The 24,648-nt window shown below is 45.9% G+C and overlaps 1 protein-coding gene across 1 annotated transcript; it reads left to right on the top strand.

The window, feature by feature from the left end:
* The first annotated feature begins 10,405 nt into the window (after positions 1-10,405).
* On the top strand, positions 10,406-15,587 carry NKX3-1 (NK3 homeobox 1). Its single transcript, XM_073324968.2, has 2 exons — positions 10,406-10,742; positions 13,870-15,587. Exons 1-2 carry the CDS (start codon positions 10,415-10,417, stop codon positions 14,283-14,285), a joined length of 744 nt encoding a protein of 247 aa, XP_073181069.1. The 5' UTR covers positions 10,406-10,414; the 3' UTR covers positions 14,286-15,587.
* The last annotated feature ends 9,061 nt before the right edge of the window (positions 15,588-24,648 follow it).

The following is a 24,648-nucleotide window of genomic DNA, read 5'->3' as shown; positions in this document are numbered from 1 at the left end:
TAACAAAAAAATTCCAGTTTTCCAGATCAAAATAACTTTTTTGCTTGAACGTTGAGCTAATTACAGTAAAAAAAACACCCCACATTTAAAATGGTCAAATGTGGAATGAAATGTTTAGAAAGGATGGAAACAAAATGCTTCATTTGTCAGTTTGCAAAAACAATTCAAGATTTCGACTGTGTCCCCCAACTGGGAACAGGAACATTTTTCAAAAAGCTCAAATATTTTCCCAGGATAGGAAAAAACAGTTTCCCACCTAGCTCTAGCACAGATGTGTTTTGAGAATCTGGCCCTAAATGGGTGGGTTTTCAGAGGACCTTTGTACCCACAGGTCCTAATGAAGTCAATTGGAGTCGCTAATGCTCAGCATCCTATGAAAAATTAGCCTGCAAATATCTACCTAAGGGAACCATTTGCTCCCAGAACTTTCACTCTGGTTAAGAAGAAGCCCCTAAATTATCCTCACAACCCCCTTGAAACCCCCTCCCCCCCCGCCACATCTCTATCAGAGTAGACACAACAGGCCCCCTCAAGATCACCCCCTCTTGGTTCATCTTCCTCAGTGAGAACTCTCTCTCCACTCAAGAGTGCTACCTCCCTTTCAGCCCCCTTCTTGACAACTTATCCTTGAAGTATTTGCTAGGGAGAGACTTTCAGGAGGCAATTAGGCTTTTATCTCTACTCCTGCTCAACCCCATCACTCTTTAGTGTTCATTCACTTCCCAAATGGGACGTAATTGACATCTAAACAAAATAATCCCCCCTCCCCCCCAAGAGATAGTATCGTTCACTTTCCTGCCTGTCCCAGGGCTTGAGGTGTCATGTAGGCCAGGTAGATAAATCAAAGCTGCAGACATGCTGGCTCTTCCCCCGTTCAATCCAAACTCATTCTGGGAACTTTCTGAGATCAGATCTGCCTTGGATCTCCTCTCTAGCCCTAGCACAATCAGGAGAAGCGACAGGCTCCTGGCTTTTAGGAACGCTAGGCAAAACATGTGCAATGCAACCAACAGCACTGCCAACTCTTAAAGTTTTAATCACATGTCTTGCAATACTTGGTGTTTTTCTTAATGTCTCAGCTCCAGGAGTCAGATCACTGCACGGGAAGCTCAGCTTTCATTTAAAAATATAAATTGTTAGCGCAGAGAAGAGTCTGAAAACATGAATCCCAAAAGCTCAAAAACCAAAAGGCAAGTAAAACAGAATCCAGAATGCATTCTTTTTAAAAATCTCATGATTTTTGAGTGCTCAGGCTTGGTGATACTGAATTGGTCATGTATTATATAGATTTAGTCTCCTAATATACATTGATAACATGCAAGAATATTTTCTCTCTCTCTCTCTCTCTCTCACACACACATACACACACACACACAGGAATTACCATGCCAGATCAAACCACTGTTCCATGCAGTCCAGTGTTCTGTCTCTCATAGCAAGCAGTACAAGCAAGCATTTACACTTCATAGCTAAGGTGTAAAACTCTATAATGGACAATTATCAATTCTACAGGGGAAGTTTCTTCTTGATCTTAGATATTTCATATACCCAGAAGCAGGAGAGTTAACCCTTCTACAGTTTTATCCTTGCTACCATCACTCTAGCTATTATTATTCATTCATATAAATATACTAGATAGTCAACATAAATAATCTTTTGTTCTGATTTTTAAAGGGAAGAACGGTTTGGTGGTTCGAGCTATAGCCTAGGATTTGGGAGTCCTATGCTCTGCCAAAGACTTCCTGGGTGACTTTGGGTAAGTCACCCAGCCTACGTGTGCCACCATTCACCATCTGTAAACTGAGGGATGATAACACTTTGCTATCTCCCAGCAGTGTAGTGAGGAGAAAGACATTAAAGATTTAAGAAAAAAGAAAAGGAGTACTTGTGGCACCTTAGAGACTAACCCATTTATTAGAGCATAAGCTTTCGTGAGCTACAGCTCACTTCCTCAGATGCATATCGTGGAAACTGCAGCAGGCTTTATATATACACAGAGAATATGAAACAATACCTATTCCCACCCCACTGTACTGCTGGTAATAGCTTATCTAAAGTGATCATCAGGTGGGCCATTTCCAGCACAAATCCAGGTTCTCTCACCCTCCACCCCCCCAATTTGTGTGGGGGGGTGGAGGGTGAGAGAACCTGGATTTGTGCTGGAAATGGCCCACCTGATGATCACTTTAGATAAGCTATTACCAGCAGGACAGTGGGGTGGGAATAGGTATTGTTTCATATTCTCTGTGTATATATAAAGCCTGCTGCAGTTTCCACGATATGCATCTGAGGAAGTGAGCTGTAGCTCACGAAAGCTTATGCTCTAATAAATGGGTTAGTCTCTAAGGTGCCACAAGTACTCCTTTTCTTTTTGCGAATACAGACTAACACGGCTGTTACTCTGAAACCTGTCATTAAAGATTTAGAGACACTCCCATAAGACAGGCCCATATAAGTACTTAAGGACTTGTCTACACAAACAAACAGTTAGCTAATGACAAGCCGAGGTGTGATCTACCCTCCACCAGCGTGGACCCTGCCGCTGCACATTAGCAGTTCCCTAGTGCACTTCGAACTACTCTAATTTCAAAGCTGGGTAGATGAAAGCACGCTAGGGAACGGTTAGTGTGCGGCACCATGGTCCACACAGACACTCGGAGCGTGGCCGGCGGGGTAGATTAACACCCCACTTTCCTGGGAATGACCTGCTTTTGTGGACAAGCCCTCAGATAAATATCTCAATGGATAGGTTCGAGGAAAATCAGTCATGTGTCACAGCCCACAATTACATTCTGTGCTGTGTTTGGTCACTGCTGCTGTGGCATGTATTCAGGATATTGGGTCAGATCCTCCACTGGTGTAAATCAACACTGATTGCAGTCAATGGCACGACGCCAATTTATACCAGCTGGGAGGTGGCCCTTTTCATACAGCTTCACTGATGCTCCTCTGTTAATGTTTCCTTTAGATGAAAAACAACATGAGAGGGGATGGCTCCTCCTTCCTTCAAAGTCTTTCCGCATCTCAAGAAAAACTGCAAGCTCTTGAACTGCTTTCTCTAATCCAAACAGTCTCTTCATTTCTGGTACCCCTACCACCATCCTACCCACGCATCAGGTGATTCTCTGACAGCATTATTGCTTGCTGATGCTTGAGTGGATTCTTCTTAAACTTGAAAATAATGCTGGGGAATTTTTGCCCCCGTGTCATTCAAGTGCGATTGGTTCTTTGGGCTTTGACTGTTCTGCCTCTTCTTAGGACACTAAACTACAACGGCTTATTTACTTGTTTAATGTGCCGGGAATTTAGCACTGGTGAGAGATGATGGATTAGCAGCCCTGGGGAATGAACGAAGCAGTCTGTTTATCTACAAAACAAAACCAAGACCCACCAAACTCATTTCGCAGAGGCCCCCAAACAGCCATGACACGTTAACAACCGTAACAGTAGCCACTGGGCTCAGCGGATGTTGACCTCGGTCATGTGGTGCGGTGTTGACCTTTGTCACCCAGGTTCACGTGACTGGGACCAACATAGCGAGAGCAGAGACATAAGTACCAGTTCCAGGTTCTCACATCCAATCTCTAGGGGTCACTCTCTCTCCAAAATACATAGATTGCAAAAATGCTCTCTCAAGACACTGAGACCCAGATCCTCAAAGGTATGCAGACTCCTCACTACTTTATTGGATCTGTGCAACAGAAACTGCAGTGAGGAGGAGTAACAGGATGGTCTGCCCCTCTAAGACCCAGGGAGTCGGAGACCAGCCAGCTCGGTTCGATTAGGACACCCTCCAGGTAAAGGGTCATGTGTTCCCTACAAACAGCTCAGAAAGTAGAGAGAGTTAGAAAGAGCTGCAAGAAGAAGGTTAGCTCCTGTTTGGCAAGCCTTGGAGCAGGGGGAAAGAGATGCAAGGGGAAAGGCCTCTGGGTCCTGGCAGCCTGCTTTGTCTGTGGAAATTTGTGTGAAGAATAAAACTGTACCCCGAAGAACGAGGCTTAAAATACTTTGGGTCTGTTGTTAGTCCTTCCTGAGCTGGGGAGACAGGCCAGCTGCCCGAGGCTCTGCTAACTGTTAGACGCATAGGGTGGGATTCATCATTAATTTCAAGGTATTGATTTTAATGGGAATTAAGTGCCCAAATACCTTTATGAATGCCACCTATAATTCCTCGCCCCACCTTGAAGACTGCTAAACAAGTTTTTAGCTGGGGAGAAGGAAGTCAAACTAATCAAGTGGCAAAATACCCAGAGAATAAACAACATACAGGGATGTTCACAAATGACCAGCAGGAAGATGCACTGGGCAAAACCTTACAGGAAATAATGGAACTCAATACATGACAAGAGAGTTTCACCCTAGCAATGGACTAGTGGCATGGAGTAAGGGCTACCTGGATGAGTCAAGGTTGCAGGATTGGGCCCTCAGTGTTTTTTCTGTGGTGCATCCATCCCAGACGGTTAAAGGTGCTTTAGTTGAGTAAAATGCATTTACAGGCATGTGCAGCTTCCAGGAGGTGGGGGCACTCCATTAACTCTACTGAAATCCCAATGCAACATCCACCTGGTCTCTCGGGGGTGGGGGGAGGGACATGTCAGGTGAGGGGAAGAGAGAGAGAGAGAGACTGTGGCATTTTGAAGGGTTTTGGCAATGCCTAGGGAGGGCAGACATCATCTGCTGTCAACTGCCAATCACAAACAATGTCAGGTCGAGCTTATTTTAGAGCCTGTAGCAAACTACAAGCACTACCATGCAAGCCTTACCTCACAGGAGCAATGCAAAACAGAATCACTCAACTGTATACGGCTTTTCAGGATCACACTCTAGGACTTAATCCAGTAGCCACTGCACAATCCAAATCCCTTATGATGGACAGAGACACACAGAAGCCAGGAGAGCTTTGTGAGCCTGATGCCTGCAGGGTCAGCCTCTTTACAATACTGGTGTCTGCTGGCAACAATTCATCCAAAAGTCCCATCTGCCCCCCATTAGAATTCTTGGCTTATTTAAAATATACTCAGCCCAGGGCCAAACCCTGCTCCGTTCTGTAGAACGATTTGCAATTTGGGAAGGCATTAAATTTCCCTACCCTTTAAATCTATCCTGTTTTCCACTCCCCACTCAAAAACCTTGTCTAAACCACAAATTGTGTATCATTAAGACATCTGAAAAGCCAGCCATACACGATAGCAAAGATTTCAGCCAACGCTAGAATGGGTTTAGCACAATACACCAAGCAACCACACAGGGGCACTCCCACAGCCAAACGGAGAAAAGAGAATTTCCTGAAATCTTGCAGTTTCTGTTGCTCGTCTGTAGTTTGTGCTGAACTACCTGGCATTCATCAACAAAGTTTTCTGTTACACTTGTAACCACAGTGGGCTGGTAAAGGTTGATCCTGGGGTGAAACCTAGCAAAGCAACACCCACAGAAATAAACCTAGCAAAGCAATTCATTGTAATCATGCCTATGCTTGGATAGAATTGAATTATTTTAGCCCTGCAACTACACGAAGTGAGTTGGGGGGCAGCATAGTCCAGTGATTAGGAACCTGGACTGGGAATCTGGAGACCTGGCTGCCACGGAAGTCAGTGGATTTACACCAGGGATGAACCTTGCCCTAGATTTTGAATGTTGATTTTATTCAAATTATAGGCACAGGGACCAAATAATCCTATTAAAATCAATGAGGCTGCAGTGGGAAGAATTTGGTCTATGTGCATATATACTTGGGGCTGATTCAGCCTTGGCAGAAGCAGACACAGCTGACAACAGCTTCAATGGGGGCTATTCTGTTATTCAGGGTTCACTTATGACTAATTAGTTGATTGGTTACTATTTGCATTACACGGGGGGGTGGGGGAAGCCCAACAAAAGTGGTCCTGTGCAGCACAGGGGAGGAGCGCTGCATATACAAGCCAAAGGTGAGCAGGACAGGATGTGCAGGGAAACCATTCCTACAACAACAAGAGCACTGCGCCTGCACCCACCACCTCGCTGCTGCTCAAGAGCAGGAGGCTGAAGAGGTGGGAGAAATAGTATGAAGACAAATAGGGTCACGCCCCTGTTCTCATCAGACAATCCCGTTCTTCCTCCTCAGCCCACTCCATCGTTACCCTGTACTCCTACATCCCTAGGCACTTGTATGGCCTTCGCCACTGTAGTAACTGAGTGCCTGTCTCTCATGCATTAGACACAGAGGGAACGGAGGTTCACGACTGCTCAGTGCAGAAGACCATACTGAACACTTAGCTTTCCATTCACTCAAAGTACCCTACACACACACACACGGGCAATAGCCCCACAGACTTATCCAAGGACCTGGCAGATCAAGCACTAGGTAAATGGTGTCCTGTGACTGAATAGTAACAGGTTTCAGAGTAGCAGCCGTGTTAGTCTGTATTCGCAAAAAGAAAAGGAGTACTTGTGGCACCTTAGAGACTAAGGAATTTATCTGACCAGAAGCTTTCGTGAGCTACAGCTCACGATGAAGTGAGCTGTAGCTCACGAAAGCTTATGCTCAAATAAATTCCTTAGTCTCTAAGGTGCCACAAGTACTCCTTTTCTTTTTGTGAATAACAACAACAGTAAAGCTATTAATTCAGATCAAAGGCCTAAGTGATCAGTTACATCGTCACACAGCTTAGCCTTAAAAACACTCTGGGTCCAATTCTGAAAAGCTCCCAAGTGATTTAGGAGCCTAATTCCCATTGACTTTCATGTAGGTGCTTTAGAAAATTTTACTCAATAAGCCCGATTTTGTTTGCATTTGCACTGTTTTGTTTTACTCCATGTAACTCCACTAGACTTCGGCACTCCTGATTTACATCAGCATAGGACTTGTCTGTACACAAAAGCTGCTTCAGTATGCATTTAAACGGATGGTGCGCTCACACTGTTGCAAGCCACAGGGCTGAGATCAGAATCACGCCTGAGAAGTCCAGGGAAATGCTTTGCAAGGCTCAGGGTTTATATTTATATGGTGCCTTAATCACCTCTTACAACAATTTTATCTCCACGCGGCTACGCCTGACCTACACACGTCTGAGTAAGAGGAAAATCAGACCCACAATAACCAGTAACCCACCACCACCCTTGCTTCACCCACCAAATACTACGCTAATTTGCAATATTTACAGGGGAAGAGGTGGGAAATCTCAAGGTGCCCAGGCCAGCCACAGCCTTGCACTCCCCCCACTCACTGGCAGAGTGTGAGAAGGTCACCTCTCCCAGCTCTAAGCAAACATTCCCAATGTGTGTTACAGGTGAGGACCTCTGGCTAAGCTGTTGAACAGATTGGGAAGGAAGTCACTTGCAGGCCACCCAGTTTGAATGCATTCTAAACTTTCGGGCAGCAAGCAACAGCTCCTAATCTGCTCTCCAGAAGCAAGCGACAGGGGTTAGAGAACCTGGCGCAGGGGCATTGTTGGAATAATACTGTTCGGCTCCAATTGCTTCATAAATCTTTCCAAATTGCTTTTCTTGGGCAATAAGAGGATAATGAGACAGAGTTATTATTGGAGCTACTGAAGCTCTCCAAGGACGTAATTCCTGTTACAAAACAGACTGCAGGGGGAAAAAAAAACCCAGTGTAAACAGTTTAGAGAGGTTGAATGGAAAAAAAGTTAAAAGCAGAATCATTACCTGTCTATAAAGGCTTTATACGGCCTCCTATCAGTGTAGTATCTGAGCGCCTTCCATGTAAAAGTCAATAGCAACAGTGAAGTCCCACGAGGATTTCAAGGCGCCTCTCGCTTTTTAAGAGTATATGCTCTCCCTGGGGTAGGGGCTTTGTTTTCGGATTTCGGGGTGGATAAGCGTATAGGACTAGAAGGAGAAGTCAGTGTGGTGAAGGTCATGCTTATGAAGGGAAAGGGATATTAGGGACCACCTGCAAATACATCAGACTAAACATTCAGTGCCAGTTCCTCAATTTATATAAAATCAGCATAATTCCACTGAAGTCAAAGGAACCGTACTGATTTACGCCCACTGACAGCAGTGGATTTAGGGTTGGTGGGGCCCTGTGCACAGCTTCATTTCTGCCCTCCCTTGGGACCCAGACAAGAAAAAAATCATCTCCCCCCCATTTTTCATTCTTTTTTCCTTCATCCTCCTCCTATATTATAAGTAATTGGAAGTAAACGAAAATAAAGTGAGGTACCTTGATTGGGGAAGGGCATTGGGGTACAGGAGGGGGTGAGGGCTCTGGGCTGGGGCAGGAGGTTGGAGGGGGGTGGTGCTTACCTTGGGCAGCGCAGCTCCCAAAATGACTGGCACACACACACCTCCAGCAGCGGCTCCTAGGCTGGGTGGGGATCAGAGGGTCTCTGCATGCCGCTGCCCGCAAGCGCCACCCCCGCACCTCCCATTGGCTGCAGATCCCAGCCAATGGGAGCTGCGGAGTCGGCACTGGGGGCTGGGGCAGCGCGCGGAGTCACACCTCCCCCCCAGAGGCTGCAGGGACATGCCGGTCACTTCTGGGAGCGAAGCAACACAGGGGGAGGGAGGGAGGGAGGCAGAGCAGGCAGAGAGCCGCCTTAGCCCTGCTGCTGGCACGTGTCTGTGTGCCCCTTGTGGGGAGGGGGGCAGCGGGTCTCCGTGCGCTGCCTGGAGCGGGGGCAACATGCAGAGCTGCCTCCATCTCTGCGCGCAGAGACGAGCCAGCAGCCGGTCGCTTCTGGGAGCAGCGTGGGATCACCGGCCATGGCATGCAAGCAGCCTGCCTGCGTCTGCTGCACCGCCGGCTGGGACTCGGCCAGGACTCGGGGGCAGGCTGTCAGATACTTGTCCTGCATTGTTGGGGGGCCCTGTGCCACCGCACGGTTTGTTTCATGGTAAATCTGCTCCTGCCAACTGAGGATCTAGACCTTAGGGCAAATTTTGTTCTCAAAGAAGCGCTTCCCGTGGAAGTCAACAGAAGCCAAAGCAGAATTTTAGTCCATCATCTATGATGGTTTTACATAAATATTCCTGTCAAGTTTGCTACCTTACCAGAGCTGCATGGGCCAAATTCAACACTGGGCTAACTCCAGTGAAGTTAAGAAAATTACAGCGGAGATGAATTTAATCCTGTAAATTTAACTAAAGATTTGCTCCCCACAATACTCAACTCCTCCCTGTATTTGGGGTCAAATCATGTAGTGGCCAAACACTAATCGTGAGCAAACACCAAACTGAGGAGGGAGAGAAGTGGTCGCATATTTGCGTCTTAAACAACAGAGGATGATGCAAGAGGATCGAATGAGGGTTTGCAAGTACACAAAGGGATACAGTATCCCAGGAGAAGAGCAAGGGCTGCTTCCCATTGAGAAAGGAAAGACATACAGCTCTTTTCCCCGTTCTGACCACTACTGGCTGCCTTAAGTGTCTATCTCCAGATATTCCTGCAAGCATGAAAAAATGGAGACTGTCAGAGTTTAGGGGCTATAACTTGATGTAAGAGTCCCCACCATCCCCACAGCACAGGTATGTGACAGTGTGCAAACCCCAGCTCTGCCACCAACTGCATAACTTGAGCACCTCAAAGCTCAGACCCTCTCCTACAACGACAAAATATATATGCCACGAGCTCTTTAATGACCACAGTGAATCAGGATCTTGGCTTTATTTCTGACCCAAAAGATTCTATCATGTTAACACGGCCCACAGAAAAATAGCACTTGTTATTAAACACCGATAAAAGGCCTAAATATCTAATACCCAAACTACTATAAGTAAGTATTATAAACAATGCAAATTACTTTCTGCCATACAACCGACACCAGCTTCTAAGCCCAAAACTGACACCCAGGGCTGCCCTCCCTGCCCCCCCCCCCCCACAAGCAGAGGGAAAGATGCCAGAGACTACACAAAGTCCACTAGGAACTTGATTACAACAAGGAGGAGTCCGGTGGCACCTTAAAGACTAACAGATTTATTTGGGCATCAGCTTTCGTGGCTAAAAAACCCCCACTTCTTCAGATACAGGGTTTTTTTACCCACGAAAGCTCAGGCCCAAATAAATCTGTTCGCCTTTACGGTGCCACCGGACCCCTCGTTTTGCGGCTACAGACTAAGATGGCTACCCCGCTGACAGTTGCTATTGCTTGGAAGTGGAAGGCTCTCCGATACCAAGGTGATGGGCACCAACATAAAGCCTTATGATTGAGATAGAAGAGAGATACTTTGCAAGTCCCCGTGGACACAGCATGCCAGGAGCAGCCGGGGCATGGCAGTTTCCCTTGGCACTGAGAACATATCAAGTGCTCAGGAGCAGTGGGAGCCCAGAAAGGTAGCCGAGGGCGTTCACTGCTGCCCCGGGCTCCAATCAGACCCGGGAGGCTTGGCTGGCTGGCTTATAAATGCAAAGCAGGGAGCGTTGCAAAGTGAAAGTGCCTGTGGGCTTCTCCCTGGTGGCCTTGCGGGGAGGGAGATGAGCTCCCGGGCACCCCTTCCAGGGAGGCCGGAGGGACAGGGCAGCACAGAGCCCTCAGAGGGCAAGAGCCTCCCCCAGGGCTCGCTGCGGACCATGCCCCTCTCCTCCAAGCCGCTCACCTCCTTCCTCATCCAGGACATTCTGCGGGACGGTGCCGACCGCGGAGCTGCGGGGCAAGGGAGGAAGAGCCGGGGATGCTGCGGGGCCTCTCGCCCGGAGCCGGCGCCGGACGGTGCAAGCTCCGCTCCCCGGCCGCCGGCGGGGACACCCCTCCCTGCAGGGGTCCCCCCGCCGCCCCAGGAGCAGGCAGGAGCGCCAGGCGCAGGTAAGCGGTGCCCACGCGCGCGCGGCTGTCAGCATCCCGGGTCCCCGTCCCGGCCAGCAGAGACCCTGCAGCCCGAAGCGGGGGCAGCTTCTCCGCCTTGGAGCTCGACCTCCGAGCGCTCGGTTCTCGGGGTGCCGCGGGGGCACCTCCCACTCAGGAGACAGGGGCGCGCACGTGGGGGTCTCTGCCGGGGGAAAGCAATAGAAATAGCCCCTGTCTGCACAGACTATTCTCCCCCCCCCCCCCCCCGCCAGCCCAAAAAGAGTTAGGCTCCGAGTTAGGCACCTCAACCAGTGGGGGTGCTGGGCCACTGCACATTCGCCCCACCATTCTGGGGAGAAAAAAAAATAATATATATATGGCCCCACCTGAGTCCACGGGAGAGCCCAGGAAGACTGAAACAAGAGCCCCCCACTTAGGGCCGCAGCTGCGTGTTTAAAGAGCTCCTGGACGCTCCCTTTATTTGTATTCCGGCCTGGGGAGGCTGCTGCATTCACCATCACTGAATACTTTAATCTAACAGCAGGTCTTAAAATCCCATTCCTGGAGTAGAAGCTCTTTGGGACAGGGGCTGGCTGGCCGTTCTGTGTGTGTCCCGCACAAGGGGGTCCTGGCGCACGACTGGGGCTCCACCTAACGATAAAATATTGGCTGGGTTCAGGGTGATGGGCATCTTATTGGGCATACACCGGCCGAGGAGTCGTTTTTAAGCTGGTGCGTTTCTGGACCTGTGTATTTCGAGGTTGGGGCAGCAAAACAGGAAAGGCTGCAAATCACTGCCGCAGCGAAGGTAATGCTTTCAAGATAGCATGGCGCTTCCTTTAAAGGATGGTGCCATTTCAGTATCAACAAGTTTCTGGCACATGACTGAGGGAGGGGGGGTAAGAAAGAAGCTGCTACAATTTTTTTTTTTTTTTAAATTGTTGGTGTTGGGGAAGCAGTGGAAACCACTGCACTCTCCAGGGACTGCCACAGTCTCTCTCCATTGTGTGTTTGATATTCAAGAAGGGGGATCAAACGGATGTAAGCTCTTTGGGGGAAGGGACTGATTTATTTTACATCTCTGCAGGACCTAGCACAATCCAGATATTCAGGAACTACTATCATAATAATAAAAGACACTTTAATCAATCAATCACCTTCTTGTGACAAGGGATCTTTCCAGGTGAAATTGGGCCTGACGTTCAAACAAGTTTTCACAAAACCGAAGATCAAGAGAAAGGTTTCAATGAACCTTTCTTTAAGAAGGGGGAGAAATTCCCTGGGAAATGTACTTTAAAAAAAAAAAAATCCCTGACATTGAGCCAGATCCTCAGCTTCTGTAAATTTTCACAACTCCACTGACTTCAGCAGAGCTAAACCAATTTGCACCAGATGAGGCATAACCTATTGTTTCCATCCCAAACATTTCACCATGGGAAACTGGCCTATTGCCATCGTCCATGCTCAATGAAATAAAAAAAACAAAACAAAGTAACAAACTGCGTAAATAGTGACAAGTTCATTTGTTTTTAAGATTCGTTCGGTTTTAGTAATCATAGGTGTCATTTAGCACCACAGTGGAGGGCATTGCTGTTCTTATTTTTAACCTGAGGCTGTCTCTTTAAGAAATCTTTCAAACTGTGGGTTTTAGGTATGGAGGGCTTGATCCTGAAAAGTGCAGAGTACTCCCAGCTCCCATGGTCTTCGATCAGAGCTGTGGGCACTCAGCACCTGTCTGGATAGGGGCTGAAGTGACAGAATGATTCTACTGGAAATAAGATTAAGGTGACGTGTCTGGTTGCTACACTGCTGAGCTGTGATGTGCATCAACGATGCCTTAATTCCTTTGCTCTGCTCTCCTGTCACATTAAAACCAGCATGTACCAGCGTGTGTCTTTCACATGGCAGGTATCCTCCTTATCCCTCTAAACTTGCTCAGCAATGCCATAGCAAAAAGACACTTCTGATCTCGTTACCCTGAATATATCAGAAGTTCAGCCTTCTAGCAGTAAAACTCCCACCTGAATGGTAACTTGCGTAGGGATCCAGATCCTATTCCCATTGACGTCAACCGGAAGCTTTGCCATTCACAGGGATGAGGTAGGACTGAGTCAAGAGCCCAAATTCTCAAACTTGGGTGCCTTAAGTTAGATGCTAAGGGACTGATCCTGCTGCCAATTAAAGCAGTGGAAAGTAGAAGTACCTCTATGGAACTAAGTGGAATGTGTGTGGGAAGAGAACTGGGCCCCTAATTTTATCCTGATCCACCTGAATAAGGGCGCTTTTTCTTTTCTTTTTTTTTAAAAGGCTTCTATCTATCTATCATGGCCTGGTTTCAATGACAGTAACAGGTGCTCAGCACCTCTGAAAATCAGACCCACTGTTATGGGTGCCTGGACATACAACTGGGCATCCATCTTTGCAAATGTTGGCCGATGACGACAAATTACTAGGGCTGCCATTCCCAAGTATTCAAAACTCAGGAGATATGCCTTGAAAAAAAACAAAACAAACCCTACATCATGAGGATGATGGGGGGTCTTGTTTTGTTTTTTAATTTGCTATATAGTTGCCATCTGAGCCTTTGGGGAGCACTGACTTCACATTTCCAAACTTTTCTCTGCAACATGGGAGTAGAAACTGATCTTTTTAAAGTGAAAGCTGAGATTCTCACATAAATCACAGGATTCCAGGATCTACGACTTTAAGAAAATCACCAACTATTGCAAGACTCACAAAATCCCAAAAGTTGGCATCACTGTTTTATTTGTATTACAATCATGCCTAGGAGCCCCAGTCAGGGCCCCATAATGGTGACACCCATTGTGAGTACAGAAGAAAAAGGCATTTTAACAACAGAGGGACATATTTTTAAGAGTCTTTAGGTGCCTAACTCCAACTTAAAGCAATGGGAGTGAGGTGGCTAAATACCTTTAAAAATCTGGCTCAGAGTGAACACTGTATCAGAATTCAGGGGCAGGCGGAGAATTATATACCAAAGGTTTCTGAATTTTTAAGCTCGTGTGAGCATGTAAAAATGTCTCCAGGATGACAATAGAATTGTGTGCTCTCTGCAGGGAAAACGCCTGAGAACAAGCTGTTTTGATTCCTTTCTGGTGTCTAACTCCCCTCTTCCTTCCCCCAGAGGCATATACGGAGACCGACCTGTTGGACTGTGAAAACCCTCTGAAATCCTCACTGAGCAACCAAAGGACCCCGAAGCAGCAAAAGCGCTCACGGGCAGCCTTCTCCCACACTCAGGTCATCGAGTTAGAAAGGAAGTTCAGCCATCAGAAATATCTGTCCGCCCCGGAGCGAGCCCACCTGGCGAAGAACTTGAAGCTCACCGAAACCCAAGTGAAAATCTGGTTCCAGAACAGAAGGTACAAGACCAAAAGGAAGCAGCTAGCCTCAGAACTCAGTGGACTCGATAAGAACTCTGTTTTCCCAGTCCTTAAAGAGGATGATGATGTCTCCAGGGCTGCTCTGATTTCTGTGTGTAACGGCTACCAGTACTATCCCTACCTGTGCTGCTTGAATGGCTGGAGTCCCTCTTTGTGATAACTACAGCTAAAGACTTCAATTTTTCCAAAGAGAAAAGCTCTTTTTATTTTTACTGTTTTGCTTTTTCTAATAAGGGGGAGAAAGCACTTCTGACCAGATTTTCAGTGATGCTGAGCACCCTGCATGCCCTTTTCCCTTCCAGGGAACTTGCAAGGTTCTCGACACTGCTACAAGTCTAGGATAACATTTTCCAAGGCACCTAATAATAAATGCCATGCTTTTGTATAGTGCTTTCCATGGGTAGATCTCACAGTGCTTTAGAAAGGATTACAATCTCCATTCTGCAGATGGGGAAACTGAGGTACAGAGCAATTAAGTGATTTATCCAAGGCCACCCAGGGGCAGAGTCAGGAATAGAACCCAGGCCCCTGAATTACAGTCCACTAAACTATAGTGTCTGCCCTTTTCCCTCATTGAAAGTCAATGGGACTTCGGCTCCCACGTGTTTAAGTCTCTTTTCAAAGTGGGACTTATGTGCTTTGGAAAACTTCAGCCCTCCCCACGAGCAGCGTGTAAAAACTAAGTCATGATAATGGTTTTGCACAGCAATCGTCTCGGCATGTTCATCTAGGCCATTAATTCTGTGACACTGCATAGTATATTTAATATTTAAATACCTGGTCTTCTCAAAACAGAACAAAAGGTGGGATGCTGAATGGGAAAAAAATGGAGTCTGCATTTTTTCCCCATTAAATGGAAACTAAGAGCCATGTGGTCCTAAGGTGAAGGCCGTGAGATGTATTAGAACTATGTCAGCCAACGTGACAAACCCCATTTAAATTACTGTCATGAACTGGTCAGTGCATATGTACACCACTGCTCTTTACTGGCTAGAATTAGAACTGCATAACTATGTGTCATAGCACCTATACTGCAAGTTAAAGTAGCTCAAGCGGTAAAGACCTTTGGTTTGAAGTAGAAAGTTTGTCATTCTCTCTCTGCTGTGTCACAAAGTGATGTGTAGCCACGATGCGCTGCATAGTAACAAACATGAAATACTAGGCGACAACAGAGGTGTTCCAATATGCAATAAATATTGTGGGCAGGATCCTCGGCTGGTATCAATCAATTCTCTGATTCTGAAGGAACTGTGCCAATTTACATCTGCTCAGGTTCTACAGCCTACACACCAATGTATACCACCAGTAACTTGGCAGCATGTACCCAACCAGACGACAGCACAAAATTCAGTATCACAATGACAGATCTGTTTTGCATATCACCACGCTGATGCTGTTTGAACATTAACACATAGAATTACTGTATTAAATAGCTTAAGTTTTCAGCCTTCCTAACAGTTTAAAGAGAAGCAATTCTGTTTGTAAAATTAGATGAGACAATGCAGCCTAGTGCTTCAGAAGAGGCTCACTATTACTGTAAAGTTTTCTTGTGATCACAGAGTTAAATGATCTTATTGTTATTATTCACACTCATCATTTGAGCAGACTAACAGAGGTGATTCCTGCTTCCGTTTGATACATACCATACTAGCTTGATGCTGCATGATGCAGAGCACCTTTTGATCCTATCTTCTTTTGTGGGGAGTGAGAAAGCTCAGCACTTTGCAGTATACAAGGGAAACATGGGATAAAGCTTTTATGCATGGTTGTTAAATGAATAGTAATATTTTGACCTCTGTTAGTCTGTTCAAAGTAGCAGTGATGGCTTTTAGGAGCAAAGGAAATGCCTGCCCATACGTAAAGTTTGAGGAAACATCTATTGTGGAGGAAATAAAGGTTTTAAAATAGAAATGAAATGAAAATGGGGGGGGGGGAAATTATGTTAGATCATTTATAATTTCAGTGGACCAAATTCTCAGGTAGTACAAATCAGATTAGTACAAATTAGAACTATGGCAATTTATGCCCTCCCAATTTATGCCGTGGCTTTTTTTTAAAATCTATCAAGCTCTTTATAATGGTGCCCATCTTTGTAGTATTAACCCCCCCACTACCCCAAACCACAAAAAGCTAAAGACCTAATTTCCCGCCCTTCTCCTCGAGACAGTTGGGGCTGCATATTGTTGGAGTGATTGCTTCCAGAATGGGAAGTGTAATAATTTCTTTTCAGAGACAAGGAGTGTGGGGAAATGAAGTAATATATTTGAGACGACCAGCTTCTATTGGGGAAAGAGACAAGCTTTCAAGAGGACACTGAGCTCGTCTTCAGGTCTGGAGAATTTTTAGAAATCTTATTTTTCATGAAAATATATATTTGAAAATTGATCTTGTGTCTCCCTCCTCCCCCAACACAATAGATCTGCAAACCACACACACTCACAAGTATCCTTACTCATGCCAGGAGACCTGCGGAAGTCCAGAAGACTCCTATCGTGAGCCAGGATTACTTATGGGAGTAAGAGTTTACAGGATCAAACCCATTAAGGTGAACAATTCACCAATGCCACCAATTTATGGTCATTGCCACTGTGTGAATTATTTGAAATACATGAAAGGATAACAGACTGTTTTCTAACTAGTTGGAATGTAACTTCTAGTATCTCTAGATAACTTTTTTCTGTCAGCTCGTTCTTTATTTAGAACCTATTCATTCTGAAAGGATTCAGTCCTTTCTCTCAGTCAGCATTAAGAGTAGAAGGTCATCTCTGGGCTGTTACAATATGTTTCATATTCAAGCACGCTGCTTATCCACTTTCCAAAAGAAGTGATCATACAGTACTTAGAACAAAAGATTCCTTAGGGTCCTATCTTGGGGCCCTGACTCACTTGAGGAGCCCCACTAACATCGATGGGATAGGATTACTCAAAAGGGGTAATAGCTGCAGGAGCAAGCACCAAATGCAGAAATCCACAGGCACATTTGGCCCCAACTGGGCATACCTTGCACCTTGTTCCATCAGTTACACCAGTGCAAAATGGGTGCAAAACACTTACCATGCTGATTTGGTAGCTTTACATGCCTATTTTGCACTGGTGTAAAGCTCCTCATTCTCTGTTGCCCTGTACCTCGTGTGGTCATTTAAATCAGTGCAAAGTGGGTGTAAAACGTTGCCTAATCAGAATGATACGGTCTGATTCTTAACTCCATGGATCTCCATGAACTTACTTCTGATTCACACCAGTGTAAATGTAGTAATGTCACCTACCTGGTCTGGCTTCAAGCTCTCTGCTGCCTCAGTTTCCCGTCACTTAGTTTCAATTTCCCGACCTCCTCAGGAAGGGCTCACTGCCACACTCAAGTCTCTCCCCTGCGCACAAAATATGGGCAAAATATCAACCACAAAAGCAGTTCCTCTGTCCATCCTGTGCTAGAACGCCCACAGGCTTTCCCCGTTGCCACGGTGGTGAAAGGAGGACTCACCCTTCCCTCCCGTCCCCCTGCTTCAGGGCCCACAGCAGAGTTTTCTCAGTCTTTTCATGGGGATCACCTTCCCCCTTCCCAGCTGGGTCCGATAACTGAGCAGGACTGGCCAGCCCCAGACACCCTGGCCCTTAAAAGGGATAAAGTAGAAGAATATGCACCATAGAGTGTGGCTCACCCATTTTGCACAGGTGTAAATGATAGGACAGTGAAGAATTGGGCCCCATCTGCAGGGCAACAATGGATTTGATCCATTGTTCTTTAGTAGTCATGAAACTGAACACCCACTTGGCTATTTCACCTGTGTCCCAGCTGTTCTGCTCTCAGTTTGTAACCTAGATCAAAACTCTGTTGGCTATTCTCACTCTGAACTGCCACCCTTTGTATTTTTATGAAAATCAGCCCAGTGCAAACGGTTGTTATTTTTGTATATATATTTTGATACTGTTTTTCCAATGTGTGTATTGTACTTTGGAATAAAAAGTCTGCATTAGAAGTGGGCCTCTGTGGGGTTTGTGGTTTGGGGGTTCATTTTTTTAAATCTCCTTTATGTGCGTTTCGAGTACACGTATTTGGGGCCAAAATCTGGCTAACACACCGGGCTAAGGTGTGCATGGTCAGGATCCCTTACTCCCTTCCCTAGTGCACTCTTACCAGGAATAGCAATGGGGCTCGCTCACATGCCATGAATGCAAGGGAGGAAGACAAGCAGCCAGCATGACTCAACACTCTGAAACAGGAGTGGATCTGGTGGGCGAAGGGTCATGGCTGGGGGCCAGCCCAGATGCATGACTAATGGCGCTTACAGGCTGCACAGATAGGGCCTGACGGGAGTCTATCCTCAGAGCTCAATGGGATTCGATAGCTGCTTTCAACTACCTGAAAGGGGGTTCCAAAGAGGATGGCTCTAGACTGTTCTCAATGGTAGCAGATGACAGAACGAGGAGTAATGGTCTCAAGTTGCAGTGGGGGAGGTTTAGATTGGATATTAGGAAAAACTTTTTCACTAAGAGGGTGGTGAAACACTGGAATGCGTTACCTAGGGAGGTGGTAGAATCTCCTTCCTCAGAGGTTTTTAAGGTCAGGCTTGACAAAGCCCTGGCTGGGATGATTTAACTGGGAATTGGTCCTGCTTCGAGCAGGGGGTTGGACTAGATGACCTTCTGGGGTCCCTTCCAACCCTGATATTCTATGATTCGGATCTGGCTCCAAGGGAGCTCATGCTGCATCCTTAAGATGCCACAGATTCACAGCTCCACCTAAGCATCCCACATTCTGCCTTTCCTAGGTAGAATACCTTCCCTAGCAAGGTGCCTCTGTGTCCCATTTCCAGAAACGTGACTCTGGCTCTCAAAGCCATAATTTAGCCCTTATTCCTCCAGGACCTTACTCCTATGAGTAGTACTTTCAGATGTGAGAAGTCCCACTGAAGTCGACGGGGCTGCTACCACGACTACAGATTACCCACGTGTCACTATTGCAGGATCAGGCCTAATGTGAGCGGCAAATTTGCAGGTATCAATCAGATCATCACCCGTCACTGTTAAGAGCAGGCTAACACATAATGCTACCAACGCTGGGTCCGGTCCAGCCAGGAATTGCACATCCTGACACGTGCTGAACCACTTCCATTCTCATTTACTTTAAAGGAGGCCTCAGGAGCCACCACACCTTGCAGGAAGGAGAACAATTCTCCCGCCGCCATTTATTTACGACTCCAAACTTACATCATTCACCTGATTAGCAGCAAATGGATGGCTCTCTAGTGACCAGCAGTTTATACAGTAAGGCGCTTATTCTAGCTAAAACGTATGATGGTTTCACATTTTTCCGTACTTTGAGTATATGCAGAGGCCTCTAAAGGTTTTCAATTTGGATTAACCCTGTAAACTCAACCCAACCCACTCTGCTTTCCAGATAGGAGACAATGCAGCTCTTTATTTTAACACTCGTAGGCTCCCATTCGACAAAAACTTATGCATGCGTTCACCTTTGTGCAGGAGAGTAGTTGCATGAACCCAATGGGCCTACTCAAAATGTTTGAAGTTTAAGCATGTGCATGTTTGAAGGTTTGGGGCCTTTGGATGAAATTCACCCGTGTCGTGGGCCAGAGCTATGGCTACTCACCACTGATGTCCCACATAAGCCTTACTTTGAAGCCTATGTGCTGGCTCTCTGTACAGGGGTGAATTTCACCCTTGAAGCTCAGAAATAAGTTCTGTGCTTTTCAGATTTTTTAAATCAGGTATTTTGCATGCTCCAATCTGCAGTACTTTCATCCAAACAGGGGAAAGAAAAAAAAATAGCGAAAGCACACAGGAACCTCTGTCATAAATTCCACAACTAGGCAGTAAGTGTTTCTTTCAGATGAGTCGCTTTCTCCATCCATCTTCCACTAAGGAGACTTATTCCAAACTGACAAGAAAGCAAAACGAGCCACCTTCATCCATTAAAGTCAATGGAGTAATTGGACACCCAAAGTGAATTTGGGACAATGTGTTTCGGCATTTGGATTTTTTTTTTCTCTAAATCTGTTCACACCACACGGTAGCGTTTCTCCATGGCCCTGCACTTCCCATCCTCATTTACACCAGTGCCAGGTATGTGCAAACTGCTACCATTCTGATTTCGTAGTGCAAGTGTAAAGAACAGCAAAAGATGCCATACAGCACAGAATCAGACTTATGGGATTTGGCTCTGAGCGGATGTCAATTTTACACTAGTGTAACAGTTGATTTCTCCGGAACATAGTCCAGATTTACACTAGTGTAAGCAAGAGCAGAAATGTGTCCGTGTTTGTGCGGACAAAGCTGAACCGAGCTGTGAATCTTCCCTCAAAATGTTTTTTTTTTTATTCATTATTTCTTAATGTTTATTTGTTAACTTAGCGGATTTAAATTTCTGTAAGAAAAAATAGCCATAAAGCCGAGAGCCTAGCACACACACCTGCTCCTTATAAGCCATACATGGCCCTGCTATGTTGCCTGTGGGGTACTTATTCAAAGCAGTGATGTTAACTGGTTGTGAAAGGCGCACAAAGTACAGCCTTGGAGACTGAAGTCCTGTATCCGTGCAACAGGTACAACGGGAGCAAATTCTGCTCTCAGTTGCACTGGGGTAAATTGAGAGACTAAATTCCTGGACTTCAATGGATTTATGGGGGTGCAACTGAGGGTACGATTTGGCCTTATAGGGCCCCCCAAATAAAAAATAATAATCTTTAAATTACTTTATGATCAGGTGTTATGCACCAAGCTGAAGTATCTTCTTCAAGAGAGAAGAAAACATAAGGGAACCTTTTGAAACCAACCTTTTGAAACCAGTTTCACGTGGTACAAATTTAGCCCTCATGCTTCTGCATATAGCGAGGGGGCGGGGGTGAGAGAATGGTCTAGAATCCAAGCCCACGTCTCAGCTTTGAGACGTCCCTCCACGGCTACTTGTGGTGGTGGTTTTTCTTACCAGATAAAAGGAACTGGACTGAAATCACCTCATTTTCACCTAAGCTAACAAACCAGCCATCAAGATGGCAGAATTTGATCAAGAGGGACCCCCCTCTTGGGGTGAGAGGGCCCTTCTGTCTCAAAGCCATTTCAGTCTTCAGCCCCAGTGCTGAAAACACCAAAGAAACCAGACACCATTACAATGCTGATCTTGCAATTAAACGGATGGAGACCACAATTCATTTCACACAAGCTACCACCACTTGACACCAGCTGGTAACAACTTCTGGTCTCCACTGCCCCAGGATGCACTGGAACTAGTGGCCTAGAGGTGAAAGGCTCCTCAGCCCATTATTAATCCCTTAACACAAGCCAATCCATTTCACAAGATCCACCCTACTTGCCACTCTTGTCTGAGAAGTTTCTTTTGCAAACCTCAAATCCACCACGTGTATTAGACTGACTTGCTTTGTGTATGTGCAGTTGACAAGAGAGGTGGGGCTATCTTGTGATTTGAGCATGGGATTAGGGGTCAAGGAGCTAGATTTTTAAAGGTATTTAGGCACCTAACGATGCAGACAGATGCTAAATGTGCCCAGGCACTTTTCTAAGTCCCATTAGATGCCTAGCTGCATTAGTAGACACCTTTCAAAATCTGGTCCCAGATACCTGGATCTATTCCCTGCTTTGCCAATGACTCACTCGGTGACCTTGGGCAAGCCACTTTGCCTCTCTAGACCTCAATTTCCTCCTCTGTAAACTGAGAATACAAAAGCTTTTGGATTCACGTGTCAAGTAATATCGGTGCTACCCGTCCCAGGCGTTAGATTTTTGCCAGCGTTCCAAGGAGCGTGTATGCATACACTCCTGGCACCAGTACCTCTCCAAAAGCCGATTCTGGGAACCAGGTAACATCGCACCCACTGTGATCACGTCCACATCCAGAGAGGCAACTCGCAGCACTAACATCCCAACTTGATTTGGCAAGGAACCCACAGATTATTTTGCAACTCCTGCCATTAAGAATTTGTTGGCTGACTGCTGCCTAGAGACAGCGAATGTTCGAGTTCTGTATAATTTTTCCTCCTTTGCAACTCTTTTCTGTTGAATCCCCCAAGAGCTTTTCTACAGGGGACAGTAAGGCTTCCTTCCCGCTGATACTTTAACACAAAGCACAAGGACACAGAGAAAAAAAGGGCTGTAACGTTTTGATATCCACATAGTCCAGTGGTAAAGCATTAATGACAACAACAGAAAGGACCAAGCAAACTCTTGCTGTGATAAATTTCCTCTTGATTAATACAGAAAAGAAAATCCCACCCAGACTATGGAGACATGGAGTTTTAATCAACCTTTACAATGCAGAACTCCTGTTTCTAGTAGTGCAACAAACATCATTTAACATCTGTCAGTTAGAGTCAGGCTCCATAGCCAACATATATCAATCAGGATTAAATAGTGTCTAATGCTGACATAATATTTACACTTGTTTCTGCCAAGCCATTTAACACAGCAAAAAAAAAAAAAGGGTTGTCATTGGATAACGTAACTGTTGATTAACATTTGCATTCAATAATCCACACACTTGGCAAGCAGCCCCAGGAAGGGAACCAAGAAAAAATTCTCTCTGACCTAAATCAACATTTGCAAACCAGATTGATGGCAAGCAGTTAATTCAGTTGGGCTAACAGTCGGAGACAGGGGGCATAAAGAGTACAGAGACATCGGAATTGCCATAATAGATCAGACCTGTCCTTCATCTAATGCAATATCCTAGCTCTGAAAGTGACCTCTACTACCTGAGGAAGGTACAAGAAACCCTGTAGGAGGGGGAAATATGGGATTACCTACCCTATGGAAAGTTTGCTCTGACCCCCAAAAGTTAGAGGCTGGTTTAAGCTCTGAAGCACGAAGATTTCAAATCTTTTCCAAAACCAATCAAATATAGGGTGAAATCGATCCCTGGGCAGAGGATGAGCCCAAGGCTTATACACTATCCAAACTCTACATCAGACCTCAAAATAGGGCTTACGTGGGACAGAAGTGCCCCAGCCCTTTATATAGTGAGAAAGCTTAGGATCACATTCAGGCAGGTTTTACGCACAGCATCATTCAAAACTTTAGATACAAAAATGGAGAGGAATTATTTAAGCTCTGTACCAATGTGGACACAAGAACAAATGGATATAAACTTGCCATCGGGAAGTTTAGACTTGAAATTAGACGAAGGTTTCTAACCATCAGAGGAGTAAAGTTCTGGAATAGCCTTCCAAGGGAAGCAGTGGGGGCAAAAGACCTATCTGGCTTCAAGATTAAACTCGATAAGTTTATGGAGGAGATGGTATGATGGGATAACATGATTTTGTCAGTTAATTTATCGTTTAACTATTCATGGTAAATAGGCCCAATGGCCTGTGATGGGATGTTAGATGGGGTGGGGTCTGAGTTACTACAGAGAATTCTTTCCCGGGTATCTGGCTGGTGAGTCTTGCCCATATGTGCAGGGTTCAGCTGATCGCCATATTTGATGTCGGGAAGGAATTTTCCTCCAGGGCAGATTGAAAGAGGCCCTGTGGGTTTTTCGCCTTCCTGTGTAGCATGGGGCATGGGTCACTTGCTGAAGGATTCTCTGCACCTTGAAGTCTTTAAAACATGATTTGAGGAGTTCAATAGCTCAGACATAGGTGAGAGGTTTATTGCAGGAGTGGATGGGTGAGATTCTGTGGCCTGCATTGTGCAGGAGGTCAGACTAGATGATCATAATGGTCCCTTCTGACCTTAATATCTATGAGCCTATGAGCATCCACCAGATAATCTACACCTGGAGCAGACGTGCTCTGTCCCCATCCCAGCTCCTCCATCAATTGAAATTCACACACAGGGACACTCTCTGACAAGGAACATACGAGTCAGGGGACAGAATTCATAAGTTTATAAGGTTTGCATACATGCCAGGCAGATTATTCATGGCTAGGGTGGCCAAGTGTGGAAAATCAGGATGGTGGGCCGGGGGGTAAATAGGCACCTATATCAAAGACAAAGCCCTGCATATCGGGACTGTACCTATAAAATCGGAACATCTCGTCACCCTACTCATGGTGCTGGAAGGGACTCTCTTCAAAGAGGGGCTAGTTTTATGCTGTCACTAGCCAGAATACAGAGTCCTGAAAATTCTGCATTTCATGGGCCTAATTTTGAAACACGGCCTCCAATTTTGCATTCAATGTTTTTGCATCTGTGTGATGCCCAACATCTTGTCCGACACTGGGGATTGAACCTGGGGCTAAAAGCTTGTGATGCTACAGATTGAGCTAAAGAACCCGGGTTCCGTAGCCGGCAACTGCAACAATTCACATCCTCTGTGGATTGGCACATGCCACAACGGGTTATATCTGTTTTTGGTACTGAGGCTTAAAGTTAAAACAAGTGGTTAAATGATTTACTGTATGGAGGCTGGAGCGTTCCCCACCTTGCAGCACTGAGCCTGTAAAGTGCAGGAGCCACTAAGCAGCTTAAGTGTCCCAGCCATGATTCTGACGTACAGACTCCACCACGTACAACTTAGAAAAGAAGAAAGGTACTCTGCAGAAATGGCA

Source organism: Lepidochelys kempii, chromosome 26 (genome assembly GCF_965140285.1).
Source record: "Lepidochelys kempii isolate rLepKem1 chromosome 26, rLepKem1.hap1, whole genome shotgun sequence".
NCBI classification, from domain to species: Eukaryota; Metazoa; Chordata; order Testudines; family Cheloniidae; genus Lepidochelys; species Lepidochelys kempii.
The sequence above is the reverse complement of the archived record's forward strand: the minus strand, read 5'-3'. Positions and strand labels throughout refer to the sequence as shown.